This window comes from Mus caroli, chromosome 13 (genome assembly GCF_900094665.2).
Source record: "Mus caroli chromosome 13, CAROLI_EIJ_v1.1, whole genome shotgun sequence".
Taxonomy (NCBI): Eukaryota; Metazoa; Chordata; class Mammalia; order Rodentia; family Muridae; genus Mus; species Mus caroli.
The window spans coordinates 98,769,486-98,792,215 of NC_034582.1; the positions used below are offsets into that span (position 1 = coordinate 98,769,486).

General features: G+C 40.6%; 1 protein-coding gene across 7 annotated transcripts in view; it reads right to left on the bottom strand.

The window, feature by feature from the left end:
* The window catches only part of Rnf180 (ring finger protein 180), a 167,192-nt gene that overhangs the window by 110,769 nt on the left and 33,693 nt on the right, over positions 1-22,730 (bottom strand). For 5 of the 7 annotated variants that reach the window (XM_029484985.1, XM_029484984.1, XM_029484983.1 and 2 more), the window contains exons 3-5: positions 8,529-8,627; positions 5,887-6,843; positions 2,998-3,033 (exon numbers count right to left, since the gene is read on the bottom strand). In XM_029484985.1, the coding sequence (XP_029340845.1) occupies positions 2,998-3,033; positions 5,887-6,843; positions 8,529-8,627 (1,092 nt within the window). The remainder of the gene's footprint in view (positions 1-2,997; positions 3,034-5,886; positions 6,844-8,528; positions 8,628-22,730) is intronic. The other 2 variants (XM_029484986.1, XM_021180543.1) reach the window with 1 other exon arrangement.

A 22,730-nucleotide genomic window follows, 5' to 3' on the forward strand; every position in this document is an offset into this window, starting at 1 on the left:
ACACTTTCCTATCACCTCCTGCTCTGAATCAACTCATCCTGCCAATGCCAAGTAGAGGAAAGCAGCCTGAATATAACACACACACACACACACACACACACACACACACACACCACACAAGCACACAATCTAGGCCAAGTGAAACATAATCTTTATAGTGAGAATTACTGATAATTTCTAAGGCTCTTATCTGGGAATTCAACTTGCAGCCAGAGTTAAGAACCACTGTTAGTTTCTTACCTGAAGTCATTCACCATGGCTGAAGTATGAGAAACATGTTTTATTGGTCCAACTTATTCATGGGCATCCATTCAGCTGTCTCCATTGTGAAGTTGGGCACTGTGCTGAGAACTGACCAGCAGCTCCCTGGCACCCACAGAGCCAACTGCATCACAACTCTCCACCAGCCATCAACTCACCCCCTTCTCTGTAATTAACATCGTTATATTTGCATATTCTTCCCACCCTCTCTTTCCCAGACAGCCTTGGTATTTCATCTATTTGTGTTCTTGGATTTTCACCTACATCCTAAGGTCTTAGCCAATGCTGTATGGTAAGAATACTACCAGCCATAAGCATCTATATATCTTCCCCATTGCCTTGGGTCTCTACAGGGAGAATTGTATTTTATTCATTACTGTGGTCTCCATAGTGAGTGGTGTTTCCAACTGAGCAAACTAGCAAGTGAACATTATTTAAAAGAAGGAAAGGATGGCTGGCTGAAGAATAAAGATACAGGATGATAAAACGCTTTTCTCAGCCATCAAAAAAGATGAAGTAAGCCATGTGTAATGGAACATTCCTTTAATTCCAACAGAGGCAGGTGGATCTGTATGTCTTTGATGGTGGTCTAGTTTATATAGCCCAGGCCAGCCAGGGCTACATAATGAGACTCTGTCTCAAAAGAGAGAGGAAAAAAAAAGGGGGAGGTGTGAAAAAACTTTTTAAGAATTCTTACATTTTATTTGTTTGGTTCTGTGTGTTCATGCCACCACACATGTGTGGAAGTCAGAGGACAGCTTGCCAAAGTTAGTTCTCTCGTTCTACCCTGTGTCCATGGGACAGAATTCAGGTCAAGAGGTTTAATGGCCAGTACCTTTACCCACCGGGTTGGCTCACATTTGAACTTCAGTTGTTCAGGTGGGCTTGTAGAACTTACAAAGAATGTACACAGTAACAGAAATTAACTCTTAAAAATGGGGCCAGGATGAAATGAAATAAAAGCACTCAGGAAAGTATCTGTCCAGAGGGAGTGGAGGGAGGCAGCATACTGACTGGCTACCACTGTGGACATGGTCAGTTCCTAATTCCTGGAAATTATGATTATTTTTTTTAACAATATGCAGTGAGTTAAGGACCTCGAAATGGGGTAAAGGGTCACTCTGGATGATCTGAATGTTCCCAATGTAGAGTCAGGAAGTAGGGAGGTGTCGGAGAGGGGGCTACACGGATGCTCAGCAGTTAAGAGTGCTGCTGCTCTTCCAGAGGACCTGGGTTCAGCTCCCAGCTCTCTCATTATGTAGCACACATCTACATCAAACTCTAGCTCCAGGGGATGCAACACCCTCTTCTGTCCTCTGTGAGTACCCACACACATGTGGCAGGCAGATGCATGCACCTACATATGTGTTTAACATTTTTAGTTTTTATGGAGCATCTCTAAGAAGATACAAATAAAAATAACGACAAGATTACAGCACGGTTGTTGCCAGATGAACCATAAACCAATGAATGGAAGCCTGTAGACACTTTAACAAGCAAGGAAGAGTTCTGCCCAGGTCTCCACCAACACCTTGGCCTCAGCAACAAAAGGCTCATTTGCACAATGCTACCCTATCACTGTCAGATGATAAACCACATTGTCCTAGGCAGTGGCATCTGTGGGGGCTTCTGAGAACAACAGTTGGAAGCCAATGTAAGGATGCTATTGATTCAACATAAAAAACAATGTATTATAATAGTGCATATTTGTGTAATGAAGGAGAATTTTTCATCTTTGAGCTTCATCCCCGAACTCTATAAGCAAATAACAGTTGACAGAGTAGGCCTATATACTTACAAGATTAGCCTTGTTTGCTATGCAAGAGCTTGGGTTTTGAATTTTGTGGGCCTCCCAACATGGTTGGTTGATAAGGGTAGCATTAATGGTCCTTAGCTATGATTAATACAGAACTCTTGCCACCCTTTCCCTTAGGGGAAAATTCCTTTTAGTTATGAGAACAGAATTATCACAGGGCCAATCGACCAGTCACCAGTGGGAGGAGCCACTTCTCAGAATGGGGACTCACCGTAAACCCTGCTAAAGAGACAGGTGGGAAAATCATCCCTCTAACGAGGCAGGCACACTTTCTTCTCTACTCTCAGTATATCCTGTACAGAGCCAGAGACGTGCAGCTTCCAAGGTCTTGCCAGTTTTCTAAGTTAGGCTGAGAAGAGCAGCCTAGCTTCTGTTCTCCACCTACTTCTTCTCCAACATGGCTTCCTGACACTTCGGGCTTTTCTGTCTTTCCTCTGTTCTCCTCTAGACTGGGCTGAATCTTACCACTTACCTACCCCCCCCCAATATTTTTCTTTTAAGCCATAATAAAATTGTCCTCAGGCTTATAGAGAAATGCACAAATGAATATATCTGAACACATGTGAAGAAGATGCCCCTCAGCTCTGCTGAAGAGACTTACTGAAAATTGGCTGTAGTTTCTCTTTGATACTCATCTTATTTTTATCTTTCTACTAAGACTTTTAGTAATATATTAATACTGTTAATGCTTTCAAACATGGTATACATATAAAAACCAAGGGGCAGGTGCATTACAACCAAAGCCTGACACCAGTACACACAGTATTGGAGTGACCGAAACACAAAGAGTTAAAGAACACCGCTGTCTGGCTTCAAGGATGCACAGACGTGAGAAATCCCATCCTCAGCTGTTCAGAACACAGTGCAGTCTCCCAGGGAACCTACTTGACAGTTTCTTGTATAACTAAATATGTACTTACCATGTGATCCAGCAAGCCCACTCCTGAGTATTTACCCTAGAAAAATAAAAAAATATATTAATTTATTAAAAGTTATACATATCAGTTTATAATAGTTCTGCTCATACATGACTAACACCTGAGACAATCTACTCATCTTTTTATGGTAGAGAAATCATGGTTCATTTACAGAATGGAATATTACTGAGCAGTGAAAGGAACACACCATAGATAGAAATTCCTGGAACAATTGATAAATGTCATAGACAACGTCAGTCTCCAGAGTGCATGCTTTGTGACTCTACTTCTACGTCACAGTTTTATAGTATTATCAGTAGTTAAGACAAATAAATGGAGAACAGATTAGTGATCTCGTGGATCAAGGATGGGTAAAGGCATGTGGAACAACGGGGTCTGCTGAATCCCCTCTGCTGGGGCATGAGGTGAGCCTAAAAGTGCATTTCTATCAGAGACCTATACATCCTGAGTAAGTACATCTTTAATAAATGACAATTAGGGAAGAGACTATGTTTGTCTGGAAGGACGTTTGGTAGCTGAATACAGCACAGTTTCATGCTTTCCCCAAAGACGACGTCAATGCATGCTTGGTAACAGAGCAGTGATTCTATCCAATCGGCTGCACTCTCTCTCTTGAAAGCAATACTCTAACCTCGGGCTTTAAGATTTTTGGTAAAATATTAATACTATTTCTATCATGGTATATGCTATGGAAATATTTCTAGCTTAAACAATGCTTCACTTAAAATGTCAAGTGACAGAAATTTAGTTTTCCCAGCCAATTATTTGAAACTCTGACATATATCATTAATAAGATTTCAAAGATAACAAACAGAAGAAGCACTGGTGAGAAAACCTGAAGATGAACATGAAAAAGTGGCATGGCATTGAATCCACAGTCCGGGAGAGTTGCTGTCAACATGCCAATAGAGGGGTCTGCCCGCAGGGTCAGTGTAGTCCCTACGGCAGTCTCCAAAACCGCAGCAGCACAATCAATAACTTCACTAGAAAATGAGTTTTAATTACTAATAATTATAACCATTATTTTTGTGTGAGGCTTTATAATTAAAAAATAAAAAATCAAAACGGAAAGGGGAGCACCTGGGCCCAGGGCGTGGCTCAGAGACAGTGAAGTCACCCAGTAAGGCCACATCTCTGGGTTCCTCCCTGTACGATAGAGAACAAAAATGAGTTGTTTGGATGGATGTCACTACTCAAGGCCTTGCTACCTCAAGCAGGCATATGACTAATGTTCATGGAATAAACCTTGATTAAACATGGATGATTTGTCAAATTGTGCCATTATTTTATCTCAGATATTAACTCTTGCTAGTATCTGTCTTTCTGTTTGAATCAGCGAGACACACTTCATGAAGTTTTCTAGCTCTGACAGTGGTGTGTGTGAATCATAAATTCACAGATTTTCTGCTTACCATATCCTCGGCACTTGCCTGTCTGTTGCGCAGTCTACCAGTGAAGTCTGTTAGGATCCTCTCTGTCAGTCGCTACACTGACAGGTAGCACATGTGACTCAAATTCCTCAGTTCTGATGAATTGGCAAAGCATACTAGCCAATATTGTGTGTGTGTGTGTGTGCATGTGTGTGTGCACTCGTGTGTGTGTGTATGAATGAATAGAAATAATTTCATCTATCAAAAATTCAATACTTTACTTTGTACTTGTTTCTCTCTAAACTGTAACACTTTGGTATACAGAAAATCCAATTTTCACAATTTTAAAAACATTTTTACTTGCAAAACAATTACTTCAGAGCCCTGCACATTGTTTTGAAGATATTCTTCCTGAAGAATGATCATCTCCAATTTACTAGGGTATCAATAAACTTCTCCATACACACTTTTAATTGTATCGCTTCACAGGATCTAACAGCATGGGGGGATAATACAAAAGCATCCTCATTTCCGTAGTGCATACGTGGGTATCATTTACAAATAATCAAACTGGAACCATCTCACTCGTTACAAGTCAAACATGCACAGGACAATGCCTATGATTATGCTAAGGAAACCCTTACTCTGTCTGAAGCACTCAGCGCAGCACTTTTATTTATTTATTCTTTTGACTCTATGAATAGGATCATAATGAGGTCACCTGGGCAGCTTCAGTTTTCTTTATTTTAATTCTTAGGATGTTGTTAATATAGAACATACTAATAAGAACTACTGTCTGTGATTAAGCAAACAAAAAAAGGTAATCTTCAAAAAGAGTTTATACTAGCTCCCAAACTTTCAAACTCCATAGCTTATCATGCACTGACTTTAATTGGTTTCCACAGGAGATAAATTTTATTATTTGCTTTCATACACAGAACCATGATAACATTGTGAGGGGCACACAAGGAATTCAAACTCTAAAGAATCCAGCTCTGCTACAAAGGTCAGTCTCAACACTCAGTCAAGTTATTTATGTCCAACCGTATGAACATATGGATGCAGTGTCTTGAATATTAAATTAAAATAAATGTCATACAAAGTGAATGAATTGTTATCATTTTAAATTTGGAAAGATACTTTTTTTTCTTTAAATTCAACCTGAAATAAAACCATAGCAAAGCAATCCAAACATGGAATAGATTTAAAATATTTGGGACAATCATCCAGTCTCAATATCGTAAGGTAAGTGGCTTCTAATATCCTAGCAGCATTGGGGAAAGCTGCAAGGGGCCTCTCTATGAACATAGAAGCAGTGCTTATACATATACACAGTGCCAAGGCGAAGAGGGCCGCATAATTATTCGGTGTACAGAGTGACACATCATCTCATAACTTAAGACTAAGATTTCAGAATGCATACATTCACATTGACCTCTGTGCCATACACCCCAGTACTTAGGGACACTATTTCTTGCTAAACTGATTGTAAAGCGCTTACCTGCTTCTGTAGCCATCGTTCGCGCCTTTGCTGCCTTCGCAGAGTCCTCAACTTGCTTCTCTCTCTGTTGTTCAGCCTGTGGTTAATGGTGCCCAAGGGGAAGCTGGCAGAGCGCAGGAAGTCCAGCGGGGAGAGGTGCTCTTCTTGGTCCGAGGCCTCCAGCACGCTCCTCCCCGCTGAGGGCAGATCCATCAGGAATGGCAGGCTGTTAGCGTTAGCGTGATCTGAGTAGACTGAAGAAGCTTCTAGGCCGCACTGGAATTCTCTTCCCCTTTGTGCCTGGGTCTCATGGGGAGCCACTGAAAGTCTGTGCAGCAGCATATTAGGATCAAAACTAGGTGAGCTTTGAAAGGAGCAGCTACTGTTACTACACGGTAAAGCCAAGCCTGAAAGGTCAATGGGTCCCGTTTCATTTAGCCTGGGATAGGCAGTAGGCTTACTATGTATTTCATATAAAGTGGGTAATAAAATCAGCTTCTCACTGATGTTCAGGTCCAAACTGTGTGACTTTCTGTGAGACGCTCTTGAAGGACACCTGCCGGTGTCAGGCTGAGGAACAAAAGGCTGGCATTTTGGGTCCGATGCTTTGAAGAGTAGTTTTTCATTCTTCATCTCAAAATACGTCGCTCGCACCTCCAGGCAGAGTGCTTCTGTAAGTCTTCCAAGGCCGTGGCTGTTTCGGGCCATGCTTAAAAGCCGGTGGTTTCTGGTTTTGGAGCCGCCACCTGTCAGTAGAGTGTCCTTATCACAACCTGAAGGGACTCCGGGACGTGGCAAACGTTTCAGCGCTGGTCTCGTTAGTCTGCCTGCCTGTGCCGCCTGGTGATCAGTCCGGCTCTTGCAGAGATGTACAGCTGCAAGCTGGCCACAGGAACATTTTGGAGTGCTGACAAAATTAAAGCCCCCTAATCGGGCCCCACAGAAAGGACAATTCAGTTTCCCAACTGTCCACTGGGCCTACAGGTAGTAAAGGGAAATAAAGACAATGCTCTCATTGTAAAGTGACCAGAGAATGAGTTTAGAAAAAACAAAACAAAACAAAACAAAAAAGCCGATCACATGCACATTTCATTTCTGCTACTGAAAAGGCTAGCCTTCTGTGTTCTGATTAGCAGACAGGACGGCAAATGGAAACAAACCTTCCAGAAAACAGAGATAAGCAACCAGCTACAAATTTCTAGAGTGATACATGCCTGCCACAAATCATGCCTATCTGAACAACCAAGAATTCCTAAAGAAAGTCTCTGAACAATAGGCTGAATACAGATACAGTGTGAACTAACAGGAAGAAAAAAATACTCTATGGACCCAGGAAGCCAATCAGTCTACAGAGCTTCATTTGCAAGTAAAATCCCACAGAAAAGTGTCTGTTCTGATTCACTTCTTGCATGCCAAGCACAGGGGGAGGAAACTTTATCAGCCAACAGAAGAAAGAGCTCCCTGGTTTTCTACATACAACCGAGAGGTATCAATCGCCTAGCTTAGATAGTATATTTCCATATTCAGATTAGAAATTAACGAACTGATTTAAAATTGTCAAGAAAGACAGTGGGGTCTCTGTAGGGTTGTAATCTATTCTGTGAAGTTCAGGACACTTGGAAGCAGGGTGCTAGCATGCCCCCAGGAAATCAAAATCTAAGCATGGATTCAAATGAGAGCCACCACGTGGCACTTTTAAACAAAAACATAAGTTACTCAGTGAAGGAATTTAGTTACAGGTTTTCAAAGGTCAGATTCCTTATCCCTTTTCAAGACAAGTATTGAACAATGCAAAATAAAATAATGCAAAATAAAGCATTCAATTAACAAGAGAGTTCTTTTTCTGATTCTATTTCATTTAATACTACTTAGAGGAAAACATTTCCATTTTCATCACTGCAGAAGAGACATTAATTATGCAGCTTACTTTAAATGTGTGTATGTATGGTGGATGCATAAAGATATTTCAATCTCTTGATATAACTATCAATACTGGTATTGTACTACTCTGGATGCAAAGGACATACTACCTAGCAAAGAGTAAAGGTTTCTGGTTTTATGTTGTTTCCATTCTGTTGGAGGCCCTTAAAAATGAACAGGAAAAGAGTAATCTCACGGTAGGCCTGTTTGAGTGTGTGTGCATATGTGTTTGTGTGTCTGTGTCTCTCTGTGTGTATATTTGAGTGTATGTATGTGTGTGTATGTTTGAGTGTGTGTGTGTGTGTACTCACACGTAACCATGTGTGCTTGATGATATATTTGTGTGTCCCTGTATGCTCATGCATATTCACCAGTGTTATATAATGCCGTGTGCATGAGTCTGCATAAATAGACATATAAAGCAGAGGGGAAAGAAAGGCAGTGAGAAGATGGACAGCGGTTGCCAGTTGCTAGGCAATGTCTCACTTGAAAACAAAGAACAGTAGAAATGGGACAAACCAGGTTAGTATCTGGGTGCACATTTAGAGGCTGGAAATATCAGGTGCACAGTTGTACAGAAAAGGACTGAAGTGCCCCAGAAAGAGTGGACGAGCAGGTGAGTGTAATCAAGAGAAACAGAATCCCTCGCTGTGTTTTGAAACAACACATCTAAGGAAGAGATGCCCACGTGACTGGGATGAAGGGTGTTTAGTCTTCACTTTCTCTGGAACTAAGAAGCTTACCTTCTGCAGCAGGCAGCTGATCCACTCCGGAAGGGCATCTACATTCATGTGCCACAGGTGACAGGTGTTTTGAGCATCAACTGATTCATGTCTGTCCTGCTATGGAAAAAGGATACGAGTGACTATCATTTCAGAATTTATTTCACAATTTCCATATTAAAAGAATAAAAAAATAAAAACCCCACTTTGGTTATAAATCAAATGCACATTGCTTTATATCATTTCTTCCCATCATCCAAAGCTAGGATCCAATTTCTTTTTCAGGAAATAAGTACCTATGATTCAAAAACTGTCACTGAATGACATATCTAGTGGCTCATTTTTAGATCTGTGTATGACATTAGTGTTGTTTGTAGAAACTGTCCCCAACCTTCAATTTCTGACTCTGACTTTCTTTGGATCCTACTGTCAATAAAGAAGTATGTGTATCCTCTATCAGACCTTTAATAAACATGATTGGCAGGAAGGGAATGAACACAATCTGACATGCTGACAACCAGCAGAAACAGGAGGCCTCTGGCTCTCCTCCTGCCTTTTGTCCTGAAGTCATCGAAGTTGAGAAAGAGATCCTGACTCCCTCTCATGTAGGCCCTGAGACTTTCATGTGACTGGTATCTTCCTTACGCAGAAAAGGAACATCCTGACCTGTGAGCACAAAGGGTCACAGAGTAGATTCCCAGTGGGCAGCCCGTGTTAAATTCCCCAAGATGGTAACCATAAAAGCACATTCCCTGTACAAGCTCAATAAAAGAGGTCTAAAGTAGCTGTGCAGAATGTGATAAATAGTTGAGACATAATGGCTTCCCATCGCATCAGAAAGCTATTCAGCAAATCAAGTTAAAGATTTATATCTTGATTAGGTATGTGACTTCAGGCTAGTAAATTTACATCTCTGGGCTTTAGCTTCTCTCCTGCAAGTTACTGCCTGGAAACTGTAAGGCATCTAAGGACTGACCTAGATGTGTATTTCACTCTGTGAAAGGCCATGAAGGTGTTGGTTAAGAGGAACATAGAAAGTATAAGGCTCCTACCTACCTACATGCCATTTCTCAGCGTCAGATTTTATACCAAATAGTTCTACAACTGCCAAATTACAGTGCTCTCTAAAGATTTCTGAGGCAATAACACAACTGTCACCATAGTCAGGTTAACAAAATAACGAACAGAGGAGTTTCTACCCACCTATTAACTGTGCATCACAGTGATATGTGAAAGTACTTGGGTTGACCAACTCAAAACGTACTTCATTAAATCATCCACCTTAGCTTATGACTTGGATCCAAGTCTACCTGAAATAGTTTATGTATAATCTGTGTATAATTTCCCAAACTGAACCCTCTGGGGCCTTACGGCAACTTTTCTACCATTGGATCTTAGTAGGCGTGGACGAAACACTGCAGTGTGATTTATTTATACACTGGTAAGATCTATAAGGCAGGTAGTTCAATGCACTTCCTTTAGAAAAACAAAATGATGACATGACAAGGTGAATTAAAAGTGGAAAGGGACATGAGGCACTCATCGTTCCATGCTAGACAACATGTACTGTCAACTATCATCAGCAGTAATCTCTGATCAAGGGACACTCACAGCAGTAAATGCAAGCAGCTCTGGTGTGCGATTACACAGTACAGTGAGTGCGGGGTGACAAGAAAATGCATTTCAAAAAGGAAGAAGGATCATGAAGGTTTTTAAACCATTAGGAAATAGAAAGTTCAATATAAATACACAATCAAGAGATCCCATTATCTCATTAAAATGTATTTTTAACATTCTATGTATTATATAAAAGATACATTTAATAAAGAAAAATAAAAGATTTTGAGCTGTTTTTCTATTATAATACCTTTAAAAAATCTTATCTCAACAGAGTTTGAAAACAATTTCAATGGGAGCTAGAAAGTCTTTTGGAAAATGTTTCAGCTGCCTAAGGAAACTTTAGCCAAGGTGCCCAAACTTCAGCTCAGCTTATAGAAGACAGCTTTCCCAGGTTGCCATGACAAAGATGAGAGCCTTGCAATAGGGGCAGTGAAGTGCATGAACATACGAAGAGGCCATTACTGCGTAGGTGGAAACTTAGGAAAGGAGAGGCCATGGTAGATAGTCCCCAGCTCTCTCACAGTGGCTCCCTAATCACTCCTGAAGAAGAATACGCCACGAGGTAGAAACCGGCTCATTGATTCCTTTTCTTGACACAGGGCATAGGGAAACACAGGCAGAAAAGATCACTAATGGCTGCAGTACTGTACAGTGGGAACACCTCCCAGTCTAGCCTCCTACCAGGCCATGCCATGTATAAAAGACAGAGTAGTTCTTAAATTGATAATTAAATTGATTTCTGCAAATATTTTAAAACCTGAATATTTTTTGTTTGTTTTATGTATTTTAATTTGATGTTTCCTGACTTTTTTAACCTTTTTTTTTGTACAAAGTTTTTAAACTGCAAATTGGTGGAATTTAATTTTTGTTGATGGGGAAGATAAAGAACAACTGTTTTTCAAGTCAATCAAGTAATATTTTTTCTTTTATTGGATATTTTCTTTATATTTCAAATGTTATCCCCTTTCTAGGTCTCCCCTGTGGAAACCCCCTATCCCATACCTCCTCCCTCTGCCACTATGAGGGTGCTCCCCAACTCATGCACCTACTCCAACCTTCCTGCCCTGGCATTCCCCTACACTGGGGCATCCAATCCCCTCAGGCTCAAGGGCTGATCCTCCCACTGATGTCCAACAAAGCCATCTTCTGCCATATATGTGGCCAGCACCCTGGGTTCCTACATGAGCAATCTTTGGTTGGTGGTCCAGTTGCCAGGAGCTGTGAGGGGTCTGTCCAGTTGACACTGTTGCTCCCCCCATGGGGCTGCAAACCCCCTCAGCTCCTTCAGTCCCTTCTACAACTCCTCCATCGGGGACTCCTCGCACAGTCCAATGGTTGCTGTGAACATCCACCTTTGTACTTGTCAGGCTCTGGCAGAGCCTCTCAGGAGACAGCCATATCAGGCTCCTGTCAGCAAGTAATTCCCAGCATCCACAATAGTGTCGAGGTTTGGCGATTGTATATGGCATGGATTCCCTGGTGGGGCAGTCTCTGGATGGCCTTTCCTTCAGTCTTTGCTCCACACTTTGTCTCCATATTTCCTCCTGTGAGTATTTTGTTCCCCCTTCTAAGACGGACAGAAGCATCCACACTTTAGTCTTCCTTCTTCCTGATCTTTATATGGTATGATCTTTATATGATCATAAAGATCTTTATATGATCTTTATATGGTATCTTTATATGGTATACAATTTGGTATGCAAATTGTATCTTGGGTATTCCGAACTTTTGGGCTAATATCCACTTATCAGTAAGTGCATATTGTGTGTGTTCTTTTGTGTCTAGGTTACCTCACTCAGGATATTTTCAAGTTCCATCCATTTGCCTGCAAACTTCATGAAATCATTGTTTTTAATCACCGAGTAGTATTCTATTGTGTAAATGTACCACATTTTCTGTATCCATTCCTCTGCTGAGGGACATTTGGGTTCCTTATGGGTGGTGCCATCCCTGGGCTGGTAGACTTTGGGTTCTACAAGCTGAGCAAGCCAGGGGAAGCAAGTCAGTAAGGAACATCCCTCCATGGCCTCTGCATCAGCTCCTGCTTCCTGATCTGCTTGAGTTCCTGTCCTGACTTCGTTTGGTGATTAACAGCAATGTGGAAATGTAAGCTGAATAAACCCTTTCCTCCTCAACTTGCTTCTTGGTCATGATGTTTGTGCAGGAATAGAAACCCTGACTAAAACAGAACCCATTAAGGGCCTGACCTGAACTACCTTTCTGAAAAGTTCAGATTTAAAAAAGAAAACAAGTTTCTTTATTTTATATGCATTGATGTGAGGGTGTTAGGTCCCCTGAGTTTAATTCCCAACACCTGAATGACAGCTTACAACTGTCTGGAACTCACTGAGCCATCTTTCAATCCCCCAAATTTTAGATTTTAAAATTAAAATTTGACAACATTTTCAGATAAATATAGGAGTTTTCGGTAGAAAGGCAAATGCTTATGACCTGGATACCGCATTTCCTAGCTTCTAGAAGAGTTAAGATTCTTTTTCCTCTTTAAGTCACCAGGTCTCTGGACTGGAGGGATGGCTCAGTGATGGACAAGAACTGCTCTTACAGAATGGCCTAATTTGAGTGCCAGCAGCCACGCTGGGTAGTTCTCAACTGTCTGGAACTCCAGTGCTAGGAGAGTTGATGGCTTTGGCCTCAGTGGCTAATTGTACTCACAAGTACACACACACACACACACACACACACACACACACTTAAAAAGAATAAAACAAATCCTTGTTGAGTTACACAGTGTCTGTGTGGTGTTTCATATTGTGGTACAAAACAGAACCAGGCTAAAAACTGGCACCAGACAAGCCTGGTGTAGCTATGAACAAACATATGAACTGGGCTTTGACACTGGGTAATGGCGGCTGGAGCAGTGTTGAAGGGCATGCTGGGAAATATGTCCATTGCTGTGAATCAACTGGTCCCAGCAGTTCTGGGGAAGTTTCAGAAGGAAAGGAGCTGCAGGCAGGTCCCAGGCCCTTCAGGTTAATAAGTGGTAATCACACCTGGGTAGAAATGCAGGTCCTGAGGTGATCTAGATGACATCTCAGGGTGAAATGAGGAACAAGGAGCAGAGGTCACTGGAAATGGGCATGAAGGTGAGTGCCTGGAATCTCAGTACTCAAGCGTCTGAAGCAGGAAGGGGGCACTTGAGGCTAAAACTGGCTCCATCTTGAGCTTGCTTGGTTTGTTGTTTGTTGTTTTTAATTAAATTTTCCCAAAACTAAAATTCCAAGCAAGTACTACCAAAAGCTCTCTTTAGGGGGGAAAAGGTGCAAAGAATTTGGCTGCCCTGAGTCCTAGGACTTTAGGGAATGCAGAACAAAAGTGTGGCAAACTGGGATATGTGGTAGGGGGAAAAGGTAGGTAAGCAGCAGAGCATTCAGGACGCTGCCCGGTTCCCTCTAACTGCACACAGTCATAGTGCAGCGAAGGGAAATGATCGACAGGCAACACTTATAACTCAAGGAGAGCTCATGGAATGAGGTGAACACTCAGCCTAGCCGTGTAATGACTGTAAACCAGGTTTGGGAGGAATGCCAGATGTGGCTAAGTAACCTCTTATAAAGAAACTGTTATGGAGAGAGGGAAATGGGTTTTCCTCAGCACACGACGACACAATGATGCTGAAGGCACTTCAGGGTTTTCAAGATAAGCTAGTATCGAGAAATATAATGTGGCGAGGGGGGTCCCATGGCGGCCTGTGCCAAGGTGTGCTCCTGGGAAATTGTTCCATGCAACAGATCTGGTGTAAAGGGGTCTACTGGAGGAAGGGAGGGGAGACCAAGGAAGTGGTAGAGGCAGAAGAGTGGCCATATAGACAGGCAGATCAGAGCAGAGCCATGAGGACAGAGAAGAGGTTGAGGCACAAAGAAAGGGGCAGAGAGGAGCTCACTGGGAATCCCTGAGAACAGAGCTGACGTAGCCTGTGGTCCTTTTATACGCAGCCCACACCGGAAGCACCTGGCCAGGGCAGGTGATGGCCACAGGTGATGACTTAAGCCCTTGCTAGAGCCCTGGGAGGAGCCTGGTGGGATTACCTGTGAGCCAACAGTTAGGACCTTTGACGGGGTGTCTAGAGGGCTCCCTGAAGTAACCAAACATCTGTCTGCTGTTATAAGGTCTCTGCTTCCCACATTCTGCTGCAAGGGCTCCAGTAGGCCCTTATGCAGCCCAGGCTGCTGCTCTGGAAGGTACAAGCAGTAAACATCATTGGTGTTTGTGTGATAATCACGGAATCCAAGGCTTTTCCCACTTAGATTTCCAAAGGATGTGACCTACTGAGTGGGAGCACTGTCAGTCATTGTAGCCTGAATCTATATGGGGCTGGGGCAACTCTTGGACCACTGATACAGATAAAAATTCCACACAGTGGGGCCACTCTTGGATCAATGAGATAGATATAAAAATCCCACACAGTGGGGCCACTCTTGGACCACTGACACAGATATAAAGAGCCTATACAGTGGGGCCACTCTTGGACAGATACAGATATAAAATGCCCACATAGTGGTATCACTTTTGAAACTACAGACCCACACATATATGGAAAGATTTAAAAAGGTTGCAGAGGCTTGTGGGTCCTCCTCTGAATCAAGGAGTCAATGAAGGTAGTGTTTCCCATAAAGAGGCAGCACCTCTGTCCTGTTGGGTTTCACACCTACTGGGGACCTGCAGTCTGTTCTCCTCCTTTTCAAATGAGACTATCTTTCCTATGCCTGCCTGGACATTGTGTTTTAGGAACCACAGGGCTTATACTGATTGCACAGACTCCTGTCTGGAGGAAAATGCACCAGCCTCATCTACATCTGATTTACATGAGAAAGGCTATAGAAGTTTGAAGCAGGCTGGAACAAGTTAAGACTTTGGAGTTAATGGAAAGGAATGATTATATTTCACATTTGAAAAGAACGTGGACTGAGGGGACACAAAGTGCCCTAAGGCTCCAATGCTCAACTCTGGCACCCAGCAGCTGGTGTTTGGCTTTTTGGTTTTGTTTTTGGGTTTTTTGTTTTTTGGGTTTTTTTTTTTTTTGGTTGGTTTTTGTTATTTGGGGGGGAGGGCACTTCTGGAAACTTCAAGAGGAAGTAGGTCACTGGATGGCGACATGACTTTGAAGGTTCCAGCTAGTCTGCCACAACAGGAGGAGCCTCTGCTGAACTGACACCTGGGTCATTGTCTTACTCCAGGCCCAGAACACAGAGCCCAGTGACAATGGACTGAACCTTCTCAAAAGATAAGCAATTAACTCCTTCCTTAAACAATTAGAATGTTTCAAAGGCAACTGGGAATTCTGCCACAAGAGAGCAAGATGTATTAAGCAACGATATTAGGACATAGGACTAATTTGAGGCATTGATCTCCTACACAGGAGGACAGAAATCGATTATATGCAAATACTATACATATAAATGCTGTACATATGGATGAGAGCACCTGGAAAACACAGTTTCTATGTGGAACCAACTTCTCACTGATAGCAAAGATAACAGAAAAGGGAGTCTCAGGGGCTGGGAGCAGAGATTTCCTACTTGGGTTTTCTTATTTAGACTTTGTAACCACACACAGTGGTTACTCCTACTGATCCAGTCTCAAAGATTCAACAACTGACTGAGCTGGCAAAGTTCTCCAAGTTGACAGCCTATAAGGTCTGCTGAGCTACAGTCTAAAGAACACCGTGCTTTTCCACACCAGGCTAATGGGTTACAAGCTAAAACCATGGTGGGCAGTAAGCCCTGTAGGTTCTTTCAAATATCTTAAGGAAACACAGCTCGACCTTTATCTAGACAGCACTTCAAGTTACAGTGGGTCCTTACTTGCGCATTCAACAGCAAGCACACTGCATAAAATCAAGAAAGCATCTGGATCATTTTTCTTAAACTCATAACATAATACAATTATGTGTGCCGCCATGCTTGCCCGCCCTGAACCCCAGGGGGAAAATATAGCATTGTGCAATCACTGATAATTCTACAACTTCAAACTTTAATCTGAGAAATCTGCGGATGCTACTTACTGTGGCCCTTAACTAGTAAATTGTGGCAAATTCTGGAGAAAGTATAAGTAGCACTCAAGAAAATAATCTGGGTCAAGATCCTGCGTCTGCCGAAGGGCTATCTCAGAAAGGTGTTTCCCAGAACATGGGTCCCATGTCACCATCATGAGAGGCACCGGGATGCTCAAGCATTGATTTACCTCTTCCTCATCACAGTGATGTCACACTAAATGTGCTACTTAATGATTCTCTATGCCTTGAGGTTAAGAATCCCGAAATATATGAATAAACTTTTAAATCTATATAAATATATATATACAAAAATATATAAATATCAAATATTAATATCTATCTATATCTTTTTAAAATCTGAATTTGTATACCTGTATTATCTGCTTTTTCTAGCATTTTAAGTTTTGATGTTGAACGTTTTGCAATGACAGTTCAGGCATTGTAAGCTGCCTTCCTCCAAATCACACATAGTTCAGGATGATTGGACAAATCACAAAACTGAGAATCCATTATAACACCAAAATATTTAAGAAGTTTGAGAAAGCTACTGTCAAACTTGAAGTACACAAGCAAAACAAACAAACAAACAAACAGGTTGGCAGTTGTTTAAATGTTTCTCTCTAAATGTTTACTTTGCTCTTTAAATATTCCTACTGGTTCTTGTTAGTATCTATAGGATTGTAATCATTACAAATACATTCTTCCAAGAAGAAAAAAATCATTTATAATTATATACATTCCCAAATATATTATTATTTTCTATGTTATTTACTCTCTGCATACATTGCCTGTAAATCCATGGATCCAATCAACCAGAAAATCCAGAACAAAGTGCATCTGAATGAGCAGTAATTATTCCTAAACAATACCATATGACAAGTGTTCACACAGTTTAAATCATATTAGATATTATAAGTAAACCAGAGGTCATTTAAAATATATATGAGGATGCACAAAGTTACATGCAAATATTTTACCTATGGGCCCTGGGCATCTGTACTTTTAATATTTGTGTAGGCTCTGGAAATTAGTCTCCCATGTATATTAAAAATGAGTATAATTTTATTTTCTCCATATCCTAACAATTGAAAAATAATTTTATTTTGTTCATATTGGAAAGAATATTTAACCTCCTGAAAATTCTCAATGCAAATTTTGAAGTAGTGACCTTTCTTTCTTTAGTTGCTAGGTCTCACTCTCATTGAGAAACAAGCTGCATGTAATGGATAACCATTTCACCCTCAGATCACAGGACAGTGCCTGAAAGACAGTGGACCGGTAGAGGCTTTTCCAGATGAAGGAAAGACACCTGCTTGGCATTGGCATGTAATTTTCAGTCACTGTCATCATTACCAACATCAGTCACTTTGGTGTGGAAGTATTTTTGTTTTTGATTTTGTCTTTGAAAATTTATCAAAATGTACATAACAGCACACATGCTTTTGTTTGGTTTTCTACACTGTTAAAAAAAGTGTTCATTTGAAACTGAAATTACTAACAATTTGCTTCTATATGGCTTCAATTCGCTAAATCAAATTTTAATCTGTTTATAAGAATTCTGAAAAATCTATTGGAAGAGACTCAATTAAAGTCAACAGCACAGTTTCCCCTAAATCCTCTGCCTTTGAAACAAATGAAAGGATGAAGTATGGAGGCTTTGAGAACAGGGTTAATACATCCCACTATTAATGGGTCTCTTTCCATTAGAAGGTGATACTTGCATAGATTCGTACAGCTAACAAATTCTTAAAAGCCTCATACAGACTGCTCCTGCAAAGACTCCATATCCCAATAAATCCTAGAGAACCTGCTGCACTCAGAACAGTTGGTAAGAAACATCCCCCCTTGCGCTCCCCTTCCTTCCATCCCTCCCATCCATTCTGCCTGGTCCTTGCTGCTGAGGAAGACTCATAGGTGGTCTGCTTCCGTGAAGACCCCATATCCCAACCCATCCTAGAGGACCTGCTGCACTCAGATGAGTTGGACCCACTGCACTCAGAGCAGTTGAGGATCAGCTGCACTCAGCGCAGTTGGACAACAGCTTGACTGCTCCATGGCAGACCCAACAGTCTGAAGGCCTCCCAGGAGATCTACTGCAGCCAGCACAACAGATCAGCAGCTTCTCTGCACCTGTTAAGAGCCCCCAGTTAGAAGGTCCCACAGGTGGTCTGTTACAGCCAGGGCCTAAAGTCTACCAGGAGACCTGAAGCAACCCAGAGACAAATGAGGCAGACTCCATACAGTCACCCAGATCAACAAACACCAGGGATATCCAGACAGTGAAAGGCAAGTGCAAGATCATAAGCAACAGAAGCCAAAATACATGGGCATCATCAGAACCCAGTTCTTTCACCACAGCAAGCCCTGAATTTACCAACACACCTGAAAATCAGGAATCTGCCCTAAAATCCTATCTCATGAAGATAATAGAGTCCTTTAAGGAGGATATCAATAACTCACTGAAAGAAATACAAGAAAACACAGGCAAACAGGTGAAGAAATAGAATAAAGCGATCTAAGATATAAAAGTGGAAGTAGAAACAATAAAGAAAATGCAAATGGAGGCAAACCTGGAAATGGAAAACCTAGACAAGAGGTCAGGAATTACAGATGTAAGTATTACCAACAGAATACAAGAGATAGAAGAGAGAATCTCAGAAAATACAGTAGAAGAGATTGACACAACTGTCAAAGAAAATTCAAAACATAAAAAACTCCTAACCCAAAGCATCAGGAAATTCAGGACACAATGAAAAGACCAAATCTAAGAATAATAGGAATAGAAGAGAACAAAGATTCCCAGCTCAAAGGACCTGAAAATGTCTTTAACAAAATCATAGAAGAAAACTTACCCAACCTAAAGAAAAAGATGGACATAAAGGTAACAGAACGCCAAATAAATGGGACCAGGAAAGAAAATCTTCTTATCACACAATTATCAAAACACAAAATGCACAGAGCAAAGAAAGAATATTAAAACCTGCAAGGGAAGTCAAGTAACATACAAAGATAGACCTATCAGAATTACATGAGATTTCTCAACAGATAATATGAAAGCCAGAAGAGCCTGGTCAGAGGTCATGCAGACTCTAAGAGAACACAAATATAGCCAGGCTACTATACCCAGCAAAACTCAATCAACATAGATGGAGAAAACAAAATATTCCAGGACAAAACCAAATTCAAGCAGTATCTATCTATCAACCCAGCCTTACAGAGGATCCTGGAAGGAAAAATCCAACAAAAGGAAGATACCTGCACCAAAGAAAGGACAAGATATTAAGCATCTCACAACAAAGTCAAAAGCAGAGAGCCACAAGCACATAAAGCCACCTACAAAAGCGAACATGTCAGGAAACAACAGTCATCTCTCTTTAATATCTCTCAATATTAATGGACTCAACTCACCTATAAAAATACATAAGCTAGCAGACTAGATATGCAAACAAGATTCAACATTTTGCTGCATACAAGAAACATGCCTCACCAACAAAGACAGGCACTATTTCAGAGTAAAAGGATGGAAAAAAGTCTTCCAAACAAATGGTCTAAGGAAACAAGCAGGAGTCCTAATATCCAATAAAATAGACGTTCAAACAAAAGTTATCAAGCGTGATGAAGAAGGACACTTCATATTCATCAAGGGGGAAATCCACCAAGAGAAACTCTCAATTTTGGACATCTATGCCCCAAATGCAAGAGCACCTAAATTCATAAAAGAAACTTTACTAAAACTCAAAACACACATTGAACCCCACACAATAATAGTGGGAGATTTCAACACTCCACTCTCACCAATGGATAGGTCATTGAAACAGAAACTAAACAGGGACACAGTGAAACTAAGAAAGGTTATGAACCAAATGCATTTAACAGATATCTACAGAACATTTCACCCTAAAAGAAAAGAATACACATTTTTTCTCAGCATCTCATGGAACCTTCTCCAAAATCGACCATATAATTGGTCACAAAACAACCCTCAACAGATACAAGAAGACTGAAATAATACCATGCATCCTATCAGACCACCATGGCCTAAGGCTGGTCTTCAATAACAGCAAAAACTATAGAAAGCCCACATACATGTGGAAACTGAACAACTCTTTACTCAGTGATAACTTGGTCAAGGAAGAAATAATGAAAGAAATTAAAGACTTCCTGGAATTTAATGAGAATGTTGACACATCATACCCAAACCTATGGGACACAATGAAAACAGTGCCCTAAATGCCCTGGTAGAGAAACTGGAGAGATCTTACACTAAGAACTTAACAGCACAGCCAAGAGCCCTAGAACAAAAAGAAGCAAACTCACCTAAGAGTAGAAGGCAGGAAATAGTCAAACTCAGGGCCAAAATTAACCAAATAGGAACAAAGAAAGCAATACAAAGAATCAGCAAAACCAAAAGCTGGTTCTTTTAAAGAATAAACAAGATAGATAAACCCCTAGCTAAACCAACTAAAGGGACAAGAGGCAGTATCCAAATCAATAAAATTAGAGATGAAAAGGGAGACATAACAACAGAAATGGAGAAAATACAAAAAGTCATCAGATCCTACTATAAAAGTGTATACTCAACAAAACTGGAAAAATCTAGATTAAATTGATGGTTTTCTAGACAGATGCCACATACCAACGTTAAATCAAGTGCAGGTAAACTATCTAAACAGGCCCATATCACACAGGGAAATAGAAGTCATTAAAAACCTCCCAACCAAAAAAAAAAAAAAAAAAAAAGCCCAGGGCCAGATGGATTTAGTGCAGAATTCTTCCAGACCTTCAAAGAAGACCTGATACCAAGTATTTTCCTCAAACTATTCCATAAAATAGAAACAGAAGAAATACTACCTAACTCATTCTATGATGCCACAATTACTCTGATACCTAAACCACACAAGGACGTAACCAAAAAAGAGAACGTCAGACCAATCTCACTTATGAATATCAATGCAAAAATACTCAATAAAATTCTTGCAAACTGAATCTAAGAACACATCAAAACCATCATTCACCATGATCAAGTAGGCTTCATCCCAGGGATGCAAGGTTGGTTTGATAACAAAAATCCATTAACATAATTCACTATTTAAATAAACTCAAAGGAAAAAAAATCACATGATCATCTCCTTAGATGCTGAAAAAGCATTTGACAAAATACAACACCCCTTCATGTTAAAAGTATTGGAGAGATCAGGAATTAAAGGCCCATAACTAAACATANAAAAAGCAATTTACTGCAAACCAACAGCCAATATCAAATTAAATGCAGACATACTTGAAGCAATCCCACTGAACTGGGGACAAGACAAGGATGCCCACTCTCCCCATATCTATTCAATGCAGTACTTGAAGTGTTAGCTAGAACAATAAGACAACAAATCAAGGGGATACAAATTGGTAAAGAAGAAATAAAGGTATCACTATTTGCAGGTGATATGATAGTATACATAAGCGACCCCAAAATTCTACCAGAGAACTTCTCCAGTGGTTAAACAACTTCAGCAAAGTGGCCAGATATAAAATTAACTCAAATAAATCATTAGCTTTCCTTTATACAAAGGATAAACAGGCTGAGAAAGAAATTAGGGAAACAATTCCCCTCACAATAGCCACAAATTGCATAAAATATATTGGGGTAACTCTAACCAAACAAGTGCAAGACATGTATAACTTCAAGTCTCTCAAGAAAGAAACTGAAGAAGATATCAGGAAATGGAGAGATCTTCCATGCTCATGGACTGGAAGAATTAAGATAGTAAAAATGGCCATCCTACCAAAGGCAATCTATAGATTCAATGCAATCCCCATCAAAATTCCAACACAATTCTTCAAAGACATGGAAAGAGCAATTCTCAAATTCACCTGGAAAGGCAAAAACCCCAGAATAGCACAAACAATTTTAACAGTAAGAGAACAGCTGGGAATATCACCATCCCTGACCTCAAGCTTCACTACAGAGCAACAGTGATAAAAACTGCATGGTATTATTGGTTCAGAGACAGAAATGTTGATCAGTGGAATAGAATTGAAGACCCAGAAATAAAACCACACACTTACTGCCACTTGATTTTTGACAAAGCTGCCAAAAATATACAATGGAAAAAAGAAAGCATCTTCAATAACTGGTGGTGGTCTAACTGGCTCTCTGTCTGTATTAAGAATGAAAATTGAGCCATATGTTTCAACCTTGTACAAAGTTCAAGTGCAAGTGGTTCAAGGACCTCAAAATAAAACCAGATACATTGAATCTAATAGAATAGAAAGTGGGAAAGAGCCTTGAACTCATTGACACAAGGGGAAATTTCCTAAACAGAACTCCCATGGCTCATGGTCTAAGATCAAGAATTGATAAATGGTACCTCCTAAAACTGGAAAGCTTCTGTAAGGCAAAGGACATAGTCAATAAGACAAATCAGCAACCTACAGATTGGGAAAAAAATCTTCACTTACCCCACATCTGATAGCTGGCAAATATCGAAAATATATAAAGAACTCGGGAAGTTAATCACCAAAAACCCAAACAACCCAATCAAAAAATGGGGTATATAACTAAACCAAGAATTCACAACTGAGGAATCTCAAATGGC